Below are 12,792 nucleotides of genomic sequence, written 5' to 3'. Positions count from 1 at the left end.
TTGATTACATCAAAGTTATCTATGGCTACTCGGGCTCAGATTTTCACTCTAAATGTGCTCCTTTCATGTTATAATAAACCACATCCCTTCCCAATGTGCACAAATACAATGAAACAATTTTGTCAAGCACATTAATTAGTAATTTATTTTAAAATAACCTTCAAGCACGACTTTAAACGCACTATGAAATGGGGGGGGAAGTGATCATTTAGTAGGGAATAAAGTTTGTTTGCTTTAAAGAAAAAGAAAAAAAGCATGAAAATTTTTATAGCAGCCCAAAAGAAATTATCTATGTTTTGCTCTGAAACAAATTTTCATCACATATTTATCTGCTATGTCTCATGCTTATGTGGGGGGTTAAAAAGGATGTAGTGACATAAAATTTTGTGAATCATAGATCGGATGGCAGAAGATGATGCAAGCCATGACTCAGGCAAGTACAATAATCATGATCAAAATTATACTTGCAATTTGTCATAGCAATTGTAATTTGCAATTACCAGTTGTTTGCCATAAATGGAGCTGATATCAGATAAAAATGAATAATGACGTTCAAGGAAAAGCAAATAAATGTCAAAACTTTAATCTGCATAATATTTTGGGGCAGTTATGAAAACATGATGGTAAGAGCTTGGTACCTTAACTTTTTTAAGAAATATTTTGTTTCCAGAATATCAGCAATTTAAACTAACTTTTAACTAGTAATGGAAAAATGGGGGGCAAGGAGAAAAAAGAGGGGAAAGAGGAGGGAGGAAAGAAAGGAAGAAAGAGAAGGTACACAAGACAGGTATGCAATATAGACATTACTTACCTTTCAAGGAAATGAAGGGGAGAAAAGAGCATCAAAGTCCCAGCCCTTAAATATATAATGATTCTTCCTTGTAAATAAGTATAATTTGAAATACGACATGTAAAAGCAGAATACAATTATAAAAATAGTAAGTCAATAATTCAATTCTTGAGCTAGGTAAATTTGTGATCTTGTTTCTCTGGAATCTTCCCTTTCCTGTAAAATAGGAGTCCTTCTAAAAACAACAGCTCTAATATTTGTTAGTCTTCTCCTTTGATGAATCTTTCCAACATCCTATCAGATATTCAAAAGCATGACACTAAATTCTTTGAGAGAGACACCTCCTTTACTTACACTAAAATTCTCCCAAGACCTTTTACTCTAAATAGCGTCATTTTGTTTAAAAAAAAAAAAAAAAATCCTACTGTTTCAAATACAGTTTATTAAATATTTCCTTTTAAAAAAAAAGACTTTAAATTGGAGAAAATCCTTTTTCCTGGTTATTCCAGTAGTTTACTTGACCATATTATTCTATTTTTGCCTCTATGATTTTATTTTCTGGTAGGTAGAAACAAATTGGCAGTTGATGACATCCTGCATAGAAAGAAATCCAGGATTCCTTAAAGGGGAAGAAAAAGAAAAGATCTTGTTGGTTAAAATTGATCATAAAAATCTACCGTAAGTAGCTTAAGGCCCTATTTTCCTTTAAAAATAGCTATTTTTCACAAATAAAACCAGAAAAATATTTTCATATAGGAGCCATTTTAAAACTGTAAAGATTATTTAAAATTGATCCTGTTATTGAAAGAAAATTTAAAAACTGAATAAGCGCATTCTTAAGGAGTAGACTAACCAACCAATTGTTACAAAATAGCCTTCAGTCAATTTCAAATATTCTTTCCATTTATTCATTAACAGGTATTTACTGAATGCCTGGAATTGTTCTACATACAGTTTCAAACCTTATGGAGTTTATGTTTAAAAAGATATAGACATTAATCAAATAATCACACTAAAGAAAAATTCGAGTTGTGATGAGTTTTTGTTATACAAAAGAAGTCTGAATATTTGCATGTCCATGATTAACTTAAATACTTCTAAAATTAACATTTCAAACAGCTGGTAAAATAAACATGTTTGCTGCATAAGCCAAAACTTACTACCTTGAGGCTGTGGAGTAAGAAACTCACACTTCAGGTAAGAGAAAACGTGGTGGAAGCTTTTGAACAATAAAGAAAATATATAACCTAAATCAAATCCTTGTAATCCTTCAAGGAAGCAGGCTTTGATTCTATATCAAGGTTTATTTAATTACTTTACATCTTAATGAAGGTTAAATTTATTGTACTCTCCTTCACCCAAATAAACAAATCAAGTTTGATTTCATTTGGAAGTTGCCTTTCCTAAAACCCTCCCTGCAGATGCTTATCACTGAATGCTGTGGGTCCAGAGCTACACCTGGTGGCCATACACAAACTTACAAGAAACCATTCTGAACCTCAACAGAAGTTTAAAAGTTACCCCTCTGTTAATCAAAAATCTCTCAGGACAGCAACACATTATTTCTTGATAGCTGGGGAAAGTTAAACTGTTAATGGAAAAAATGGAAAAACATTAAGGTAGATAGTTATTATAAAGTTTAACACCATGTTAATGGTAGACCGTAAGTGATGGGTATATGGATATTCACCATATCATTTTAACTTTCCAGTATGTTGGGAAATAGTCATTATAAAATGTTGAAAAGTAAGGATTTAAATTAAGAGTTTTGCACCCATTTTTTAACCAGAAATACCTTTTAGATATTGTTTCCTTTATGTATCAGCATAATGTGTGTCTTCATAGTTCATGCCGTGTAACAGTCTATTATATTGCTGTACAATCTTTTATGAAAAAATTCACTCATTCCATATTTATTCAATTTCCAATTGGACATTTACACATGTGTATTTTTGTTTCTATTAAGTCATGTTCCTAAAACAAACTTTTAAGACTGATGTCTTTGAGATCAAAGGAGATCATCATTTTTATGGCTTTTGAGACATATGACCAAGCTACTTTCTAGCAAGTTCACACTGTTATCACAAATGGAAACATACACCAATTTTAACCAATACTATAGGACCTAGACTTTTTAGATTTTATTGCTTTACTAAGCATGAAATACAATCCAAAGGTTAATTTGTACTTCTTTGAATTTAAAAAAAAATACATGTTTATTTTTGCATTTATCTACTGGAATCTCAATAATTTCCTTGTAAATTTGAATAATCACTTTATGTGCTTTAACTATTAACCTTTGTCTCCTACACTCATGCAAGTTTTCCTGGTCAACTGCCATACTTTAGTTATTTTCACTGTGTTGACTTTTATATACTCTAATCTGTCAGTCTTAACCTTTGTGATACCATTCAAGGCTAGGAAATATACTATATCACTCCACGAATGTAACACTCTAAAATTTGTTTTGTTTTTAATTAGTCAATGTCAGAAAGCAAAGCTCCCTTTAAGAAGATAATGGGGAAATAACATTATGGTTGGTAAAATTGAGAGCACATTGTCTCAGAGCACTATATTTCTAAATGTGGTTCCCCTATATTAGCTCATTTATTCCTAGTGTTCCATTATTGGAATGCTAAGCTCGTGGGAGTTATTTTATATCCTACTGAGAGGTGAAGCCAGCTGGACTTCCTGGTTCAAGCGGGGACTTGGAGAACTTTTCTAACTAAAGGTTTGTAAACATACCAATCAGCACTCTGCAAAAATGCACCAATCAGCGCTCTGTGTCTAGCTAAAGTTTTGTAAACGCACCAATAAGCACTCTGTAAAAACACACCAATCAGCACTCTGTGTCTAGCTAAAGGTTTGTAAACGCACCAATCAGCACTCTGAAAAAAACGCACCAATCAGCACTCTGGGTCTAGCTAAAGGTTTGTAAACGCACCAATCAACACTCTGTAAAAATGGACCAATCAGCACTGTGTAAAATGAACCAAGCAACACCCTGTAAAATGGACCAATCAGCACTCTGTAAAATGGACCAATCAGCAGGATGTGGGCAGGGCCAAATAAGGGAATAAAAGATGGCCACCTGAACCAGCAGCAGCAACTAGCTCAGGTCACTTTCCAGACTGTGGAAGCTTTGTTGTTTTGCTTTTCATAATAAATCTCGCTGCTGCTCACTCTTTGAGTCCACACTGCCTTTAAGAGTTGTAACACTCACTGCCAAGGTCTGCGGCTTCACTCCTGAAGTCAAGCAAGACCACAAACCCACCAGAAGGAACTCCAGACACATCTGAACATCTGAAGGAACAAACTCTGGACACACCATCTTTAAGAACTGTAACACTCACCACAAGGGTCTGCGGCTTCATTCTTGAAGTCGGCGAGACCAAGAACCCACCGGAAGGAACCAATTCCAGACATGCTATGGCTCAAGGTCATCGCCAAGGTCTGATTTTTCACAAAAAATATTTGTAACTTCTGGTGTAAATGGGTTAGCTACATCAGAGATCTTATAATACATAGATTCCCAAGTCCTTTCTCTCATGTACTGAGGCAGAATCTCTAGGTATAGAGAATAGGGAGCTGCATTTTTATAAGATAATCAGGTGATTCTTAGGTAGATTTAGGCTTGAAAATCACAAATCAGAAGATTCCAGGTGAGTCACACACAGTGGGGTTAATGGAAAATAAGGAAGCAACATAGATGCCTGATAATCAGGAGTCACTCAAATACTTATTGAAATAATGCATACATATGATTTTTCTTTTATAACAGCTTTTTCAAATCTAAGTCACTTACCATAAAATTTGCCCTTTAAAAAAATAAATAGTTCAGTGACTTTTAGTCTATTCAGGGTTGTGAAATGATCACCACTATATAACTAGAGAACATTCCTATCTCACAAAAATAATAATAATAAAAAAATAAAGATCCTATGCCCATTAGCAGTCATTCCCTCTACTCTCTTCCATCCCCAATTACCAGGCTACTTTTTGTCTGTATGGATTTTTCTTCTGTGTGCCTTGGCCATCATTTCCCAGAAAACTTTGTTTAGCCCAAGGTCACAAAGATTTATGACTGTATATATTCTTCTAAAAGTTTCATAGTATTAGCCTTACATTTATGTTTACTAATCATTTTGAATTAGTTTTTGCCTATGCTATGAGATGGGATTTCAACTTCATTCTTTTACATGTTGATATGCAGTTGTCCCAACACTATTTGTTGAAAAGACTTTTTTCCTTATTGAATTGTACTGGTACCCTTGTCAAAAATCAACTAACCAGATATATAAGGGTTTATTTACACATATGTAAACAGAAAACAGAAACTCTCAATCCTATTCCATGGATCTGTATGTCTATCGTTATACCAGTACTACACTGTCTCAATTATCTTTGCTTTGCAGTAAGTTTTGAAATTAGAAGTGTTATTCCTCCTAGTTATCCTTTTTCAACATCGTTCTGGCTATCCTAGGTTCATCTGTAAGCAACTCAAGTCTGGCTGCTCACTGCTCAGAAGTCAAAGCAGGAGAAGCAAGGTGTAGTAAAAGGAAAGTAGCTTTTATTGATCATGGTAGCAGATGGGAGAATGGCCAACCTCAAGCCTCAGAGGAACCGTATTAGCCTTTTGGGATGAGCTGGGGGGTTTCAGAAAGAAAACTTGGTGTGGAAAATATGCAGGGGTGGTGCAGGAGGATACAGGTTTGAGAATCTTGGCTATTTTAAGTAATTGTTTGTCTGAAGGTCCGGACTGCATCATCTTGACTTCGCCCGGTGGCGGTGGACTAATTGTTCATAACTCCCACTAAGTGGGAGGATTCCACAGCTGTGTCTCTATGCCTGCTTTGTTTCAAAATTAGCCTCTGAAATTTCTAAGTGAGCACATAATTAGATAAGTGAGCACTGTGCACAGAGTGCCTGGTGGAAAAAGGGAGAGAAATGAAGAGTTTTAAAGTACAATGCTACATTTTAAAGTACAGGGTTATATTCTGAGATTAGAAAGGGGAAAAAACTTTCAAAATGCATTTTTAATCTAAGCTACTGAGTTACACGTTCAGTTTCCACATGAATTTTTGGATACCTTTGCCAATTTCTGTAAAAACAGAAGCAGAGATTTTTATAGAGACTGCATTGGATCTCTAGATAATTGAAGAGTATTGCCATCTTAGTATCTTCCAATCCACTAACATTTCTTTCAATTTATTTAGGTTTTCTTTATTTCAACAGTTTTGTAGTTTTAATGTGCAAGTCTTATACTGCTTTTGCCAAACTTACACATACACTTTTTCCCTTTTGATGCTATTATAAATCAAATTTTTAAATGCATTTTCATATTGTTCTAGTTCACTTTCATATTGTTGCATTTCTATAGAAATGAACTTTTGTATGCTGACTTTGTAAACTACAACCATGCTGAATGTATTAGTTCCAAAGGTTTTTTGTGTATTAAGATTTTCTATATGGAAGATTATGTCACCTGCAAATAGGAACAGTTTTACTTCTTCCTTTCGAATCTGGATGCCATTTATTCCTTTTTCTTGTCTAATTGCCCTGGATAGAAACAACACAATGTTGAATAGAAATGGCAGGAGTGGACATTCTTGTCTTTTTCTTTATCTTAGGGGCACACATCCAGTTTTTTACCATTAAGTATAAAGTTAGCTATGAATTCTTCGACTATTTTTAGTTTGTTTAGTGTTAGCTGTGGGTTCCTTACTATTTTTCATTTGTTGAGTGTTTCCATCATAACATGGTAATGGATTTTATTAAGTACTTTCTCTGCATCTATTATCATAGGTTTTTGTCTTTATCCTATTAACATAGTGTAAACACAGTGATTGGTTTTCAAATATTAAACTGGCCTTGTATTTCTGAGATAAATGCTACATGTTCAAGGTGTATATTCCTTTTTAAATGTTGCTAGATTCAGTTTGCTAGTATTCTGTTAAGGATTTCTGCACCTGTATTCATAAGACATATTTGTAGTTTCCTCTTCTTGCTATTTGTCTAGCATTGGTATCAGGGTAATACTGGCCTTATAGAATGAGTTGGAAAGTGTTCCTCCTCTTCTGTTTTTTAGAAGAGGTCATGAAAGAATAGTAGCAGCTCTTATTTACGTCTGGTAGAATTCAACGTGTAGTCATCTTGGACTGTGTTTTTCTTTGTAAGAATTTTCTAATTACTTATTCCCTCTCTTTCCATGTTACAGGTCTACTTATATTTCCTACTTCTTGTATCAGTTTTATAGGAATATAACCTTTCTAGGAATTTATCCATTTCATCGAGGTTATCTACTTTGTTGGCATGCCATTGTTCATAATATTCCCACATAATTCTTCTTAGCTCAATAAGTGCGTTAGGCTGTACTTGCATTGCTATAAAGAAATAACTTGAGACTAGATAATTTATAAAGAAAAGACATTTAATTGGCTTGCAGTTCTGGAGGTTGTACAGGAAGCATGGTGCTCGCATCTGCTTGGCTTCTGGGGGAGCCTCAGGGAGCTTTCAATCATGGCAGAAGGCAGAGAGTAAAGCCAGCATCTCACAGGGTGGGAGTAGGAGCAAGGAGCGGGGAGAGGTGCTACACACTTTTAAACAACCAGATCTGGTGACAGCTCACTCATAATCACAAGGACAGCACCAAGAGGATGGTGCTGTATCATGCACAAGAAATCCACCCCCATGATCCAATCACCTCCCACTAGACCACACCAATATTGGAGACTACAATTCAATATGAGATTTGGCAGGGACTATATACTCAGAGTCACAATACTCCCCTACTTGGAACATCAATATTCCTTATATATCAGTAAGGTTTATAGATAAGCCTTTTCTTTCATTCTTCATGTTAATAATTGGAGGGTTTTGTCTTTTTTTTGTTTTTCTTAGTCTAACTAAACTTTTCCCAATTTTGCTGACGTTTTCAAACAACCAACTTTTGATTTTACAGATTCATCTCTATTTGTTTTGTATTTCGTGTGTTTCCTCTCTCATCCTTATTATTTTCTTCTTTCTGCTCACTTTGAGTTTAGTTTGCTCATATTTTTCTAGTTTCTTTTATTATTATACTTTAAGTTCTAGGGTACATGTGCACAACATGCAGGTTTGATACATAGGTATACATGTGCCATGTTGGTTTGCTGCACCCATCAACCCGTCATTTACATTAGGCATTTCTCCTAATGCTATCCTTCTCACAGCTCTCTACCTGCAACAGGCCCCAGTGTGTGATATTCCCGACTCTGTGTCCAAGTGATCTCATTGTTCAATTCCCACCTATGAGTGAGAACATGCAGTGTTTGGCTTTCTATCCTTGTGATAGTTTGCTCAGAATGATGGTTTCCAGCTTCATCCATGTCCCTGCAAAGGACATGAATTCATCCTTTTCTATGGCTGCATATTATTCCATGGTATATATGTGCCACATTTTCTTAATCCAGTCTATCATTGATGGACATTTGGGCTGGTTCCAAGTCTTTTCTATTGTAAACAGTGCCGCAATAAACATACATGTGCATGTGTCTTTATAGTAGCATAATTTATAATCCTTTGGGTATATACCCAGTAATAGGATTGCTGGGTCAAATGGTAATTCTAGTTCTAGATCCTTCAGAAATAGCCACACTGTCTTCCACAATGGTTGAACTAATTTAGAATCCCACCAACAGTGTAAAAGCATTGCTACTTCTCCACATCCTCTCCAGTGTCTGTTGTTTCCTGACTTTTTAATGATTGCCATTCTGACTGGCATGAGATGGTATCATATTATGGTTTTGATTTTCATTTCTCTGATGACCACTGACGATGAGCATTTTTTCATATGTTTGTCAATTGCATGGATGTCTTCTTATGAGAAGTATCTGTTCATATCCTTTGCCCACTTTTTGATGGGGTTTTTTCTTCTAAATTTGTTTGAGTTCTTGGTAGATTCTGGATATTAGCCCTAGTCAGACGAGTAGATTGCAAAAATTTTCTCCCATTCTGTAGGTTGCCTGCTCACTCTGATGATAGTTTCTTTTGCCATGCAGAAGCTCTTTAGTTTAATTAGATCCAATTTGTCTATTTTGGCTTTTGTTGCCATTGCTTTTGGTGTTTTAGTCATGAAGTCCTTGCCCATGCCTATGTCCTGAATGGTATTGCCTAGGTTTTCTTCTAGGGTTTTTCTTCTAGGGTTTTTATGGTTTTAGGTCGAACATTTAACATCTTGAATTAATTTTTGTATAAGGTGTAAGGAAAGGGTCCAGTTTCAGCTTTCTACATAGGGCTAGCCAGTTTTCCCAGCACCATTTATTAAATAGGGAATCCTTTCCCAATTGCTTGTTTTTGTCAGGTCTGTCAAAGATCAGATGGTTGCAGATGTGTGGTGTTATTTCTGAGGCCTCTGTTCTGTTTCACTGATCTATATATCTGTTTTAGTAGCAGTACCATACTCTTTTGGTTACTGTAGCCTCATAGTATAGTTTGAAGTCAGGTAGCATGATGCCTCCAGCTTTGTTCTTCTTGCTTAGGACTGTCTTGGCAATGCAGGCTTTTTTGGTCCCATGTGAACTTTAAAGTAGTTTTTTTCCAATTCTGTGAAGAAAGTCATGGGTAGCTTGATGGGGATGGCATTGAATCTATAGGTTACTTTGGGTAGTATGGCCATTTTCATGATATTGATTCTTTCCATCCATGAGCATGGAATATTCTTCCATTTGTTTGTGTCCTCTTTTATTTCACTGAGCAGTGGTTTGTAGTTCTCCTTGAAGAGGTCCTTCACATCCCTTGTAAGTTGGATTCCTAGGTATTTTATTCTCTTTGTAGCAATTGTGAATGGGAGTTCACTCATGATTTAGCTCTCAGTTTGTCTGTTAATGATGTATACGAATGCTTGTGATTTTTGCACATTGATTTTGTATCCTGAGACTTTGCTGACGTTATCAGCTGAAGGAGATTTTGGGCTGGGACAATGGGGTTTTCTAAAAATGCAGTCAGTCCTCTGCAAACAGGGACAATTTGACTTCCTCATTTCCTAATTGAATACCCTTTATTTCTTTTTCTTGCCTGATTGCCCTGGCCAGATCTCCCAACACTATTTTGTACAGGAATGGTGAGAGAGGGCCTCCCTGTCTTGTGCCGGTTTTCAAAGGGAATGAGTCCAGTTTTTGCCCATTCAGTATGATATTGGCTGTAGGTTTGTCATAAATAGCTCTTATTATTTTGAGATACGCTCCATCAATACTTAGTTTATTGAGAGTTTTTAGCATGAAGGGCTGCTGAATTTTGTCAAAGGCCTTTTCTGCATCTATTGAGAGAATCATGTGGTTTTTGTCGTTGGTTCTGTTTATGTGATGAATTACGTGTATTGATATAGGTATGTTGAACCAGCCTTGCATCCCAGGGATGAAGCCAACTTAATCGTGGTGGATAAGCTTTTCGATGTGCTGCTGGATTCAGTTTGCCAGTATTTTATTGAGGATTTTCAACATCAGTAATCATTAGAGAAATGCAAATCAAAACCACAATGAGATACCATCTCACACCAGTCACAATAGATATTAAAATAAAAATAGAAGCAGCAGCAGGAAGAGCCTTGTGGGCACTCCCAGTCTTCAGCTACAGCCCAAGGAAGACGTGCCTGACTATATCTCACAGGGACCTGTAGGGAAGGCAGCCAGCAGAATTGAGAAGTCACAGGATGAAAGAAACTCCCAACTTAATTTTGTGATAATTTTGAGTGGGCACAAACCCCCTTGAACTGAATCTGGGAGGGAAGGGAAACTGCAGCAGACGTGAACGTGAGTGTGGGTGCCCAGCATTACCAGTAGATGGGGAGGGGCAGGGCTCAAAACCAGTGTTTGCTTTCTCAGCAGGGAAGATTATGACCTGGGGCAGGTCTGAGTTCTGTGCCCAGGCTGCCTGGATCTAACTAGATCTAACTCAGGGATGTTAGCAGGGCACTGTAGGAGTGAGACTGACCTTGCCAACTGCATGGGAGTTGGGTGAGGCCTTTCACTACCAGCTAATCCCCAATCCCTTGGCGAGTTCTTCTGCACAGCAGAGGCAGCCATACTCCCTTCTGGAACATAACCCCACTGGTCTGAGAACCACCTTCCCATCCCCTACAGGGCTGTGACAAACCCCACCCAAGGAGAGTCTGAGCTCAGACCCACCTAACCATGCCTCAACCTGATGGTATTTCTCTGCCCACCCTGGTGGGTTAACACAAAAGACAAACTCTTGGGAGCTTCATGGCCTCACCCATCACCTGAGAAACCAGAATACTTCCCCTGGCCAATGTAAGGCAAGCTAAAATCCCAATACTACTACTGCAGCTGGTGCTCTCTTCCAAGTGCTACCTCCTGGCTGGAGGCCAACTCATTCAGGCCATTATAGCAACTCTTGGCAGAATAACACTGCTCCCAGGAAGCAGAAAACAACAGCTAACATCACTGCCTGCAACAGCTTGGCTAACCAGAGGTCCTGAGTCTGTCCACATGGCAACTCCACAGCTAGCATAGCCAGCATTTGAGAAAGCCAGCAAACTAAGCCTATTTACAACCAAGGAATCTCAGCGCCTACATACACCTTTTTCTAATTCTGTGAAAAATGTCATTGGTAGTTTGACAGGAATAGCATTAAATCTGTATTGCTTTGGGCAGTATGGCCATTTTGACAATATTGATTCTTCCTATCCATGAGCATGAAATGTTTTTCCATTTGTTTGTGTCATCTCTGATTTCCTTGAGCAGGGTATTAGAATTCTCATAGTGACACCTTTCACCTCCCAGATTAGTTGTATTCCTAGGTATTTTATTCTTTTTTGTGGCTAATGTTACCTCTCTCAAATCCACCCACTGAACTTCCTTAATTTTCTTGGCCTGAAATGCTCCTCTCCCAGTTTCAAACAAGCATATATCTACTGTCTTCCTCGAAAATGAGTCAACTGTCTATTCCTCAACCTCATCATCTTTCCTTTCCCTTCCTCTTCTTTTGGTGACATATGTTATTGCTCTTATTATAGAATATTACATGCTGCATTACTCAAAGACTGCCTACAGGGCAGTGAACACATTTGTCTGCCTTTGCATTGGCTTTGTGCATATATACACGTATTTCAACAGATGTTTACTTCATCACACAGATACATGTAATTTGTCTCTTCTCACCACTCATTAGTATTTTCATTTTAAAACATGAAATTAAAAAAAATTATCCCACAAAATCTGATCCTCACACTAGTTTTATATGAGAGAAGTTGCTAGGTATTATGTGCGGGAAAGGGGAGTTATCACTGTCTATTTTGGCAAACACTGGGCTCAATAAAACTCCATCAGGTTTCTTTCCTATAGAACTTTTTAGAACCTTTACTGTCTAACATGCATGATCAATCTGTAACCGCCCAACAGGTTCTTCTTGCCCATTGCCTAGATAGAGGTGACTTACCAAGACAGGGAAACAAACTGTAATAGAGAAAGAATTTAATACACACAGAAGCAGCTAAATGGGAGTCAAAAGTTTCATTATTACTCTAATCAGCCTCCCTGAAATTTCAGAGGCTAGGGTTATTTATTTAGTTTGCTGAGCAGGGGGGTATGGAATGAGAAATGCTAATTGGTTGGGTAGGGGATAAAATCATAGGGAGTCTAAGCTGTCCTCTTGAGTCAGTTCCTGGATGGGGGACCACAAGACCAGATGAGCTAGCTTACCAGTCTGGTGGCACCAGCAAATCCATCAGCATGCAGGATCTGAAAAATATCTCAAATACCAAGCTTAGGTTTTACAGTAGTAATGTTATCCACAGGAGCAATTAGGGAGGTTAGGAACCTTGTGGCCTCTGGCCGCATGACTCCTAAGCCATAATTTCTCATCTTGTGGCTGATCTGTTAGTTTTCCAAAGGCAGTCTGGACCCCAAGCAAGGAGGGGTTTGTTTTGGAGAGGGGGGTTATCATCTTTGTTTCAGAGGGAAACTATAAACTAAATTCCTCCCAAAGTTAGTTCAGCCTATGTC

The 12,792-nt window shown here is 37.3% G+C and overlaps 1 protein-coding gene across 7 annotated transcripts in view; it reads right to left on the bottom strand.

Annotated features, from left to right (window-relative positions):
- Positions 1-1,263: 1,263 nt before the first annotated feature.
- STK31 (serine/threonine kinase 31) overlaps positions 1,264-12,792 on the bottom strand; it is a 142,778-nt gene continuing 131,249 nt past the window's right edge. For 4 of the 7 annotated variants that reach the window (XM_050783113.1, XM_050783114.1, XM_050783116.1 and 1 more), the window contains exon 25: positions 1,265-1,409. In XM_050783113.1, the coding sequence (XP_050639070.1) occupies positions 1,342-1,409 (68 nt within the window). In that variant the 3' untranslated portion in view covers positions 1,265-1,341. Of the gene's footprint in view, positions 1,410-12,792 lie in introns of all 7 variants that reach the window. The other 3 variants (XM_050783123.1, XM_050783122.1, XM_050783115.1) reach the window with 2 other exon arrangements.

The sequence above is a fragment of the Macaca thibetana genome, chromosome 3 (genome assembly GCF_024542745.1).
Source record: "Macaca thibetana thibetana isolate TM-01 chromosome 3, ASM2454274v1, whole genome shotgun sequence".
Classification (NCBI taxonomy): Eukaryota; Metazoa; Chordata; class Mammalia; order Primates; family Cercopithecidae; genus Macaca; species Macaca thibetana.
The sequence above is the reverse complement of the archived record's forward strand: the minus strand, read 5'-3'. Positions and strand labels throughout refer to the sequence as shown.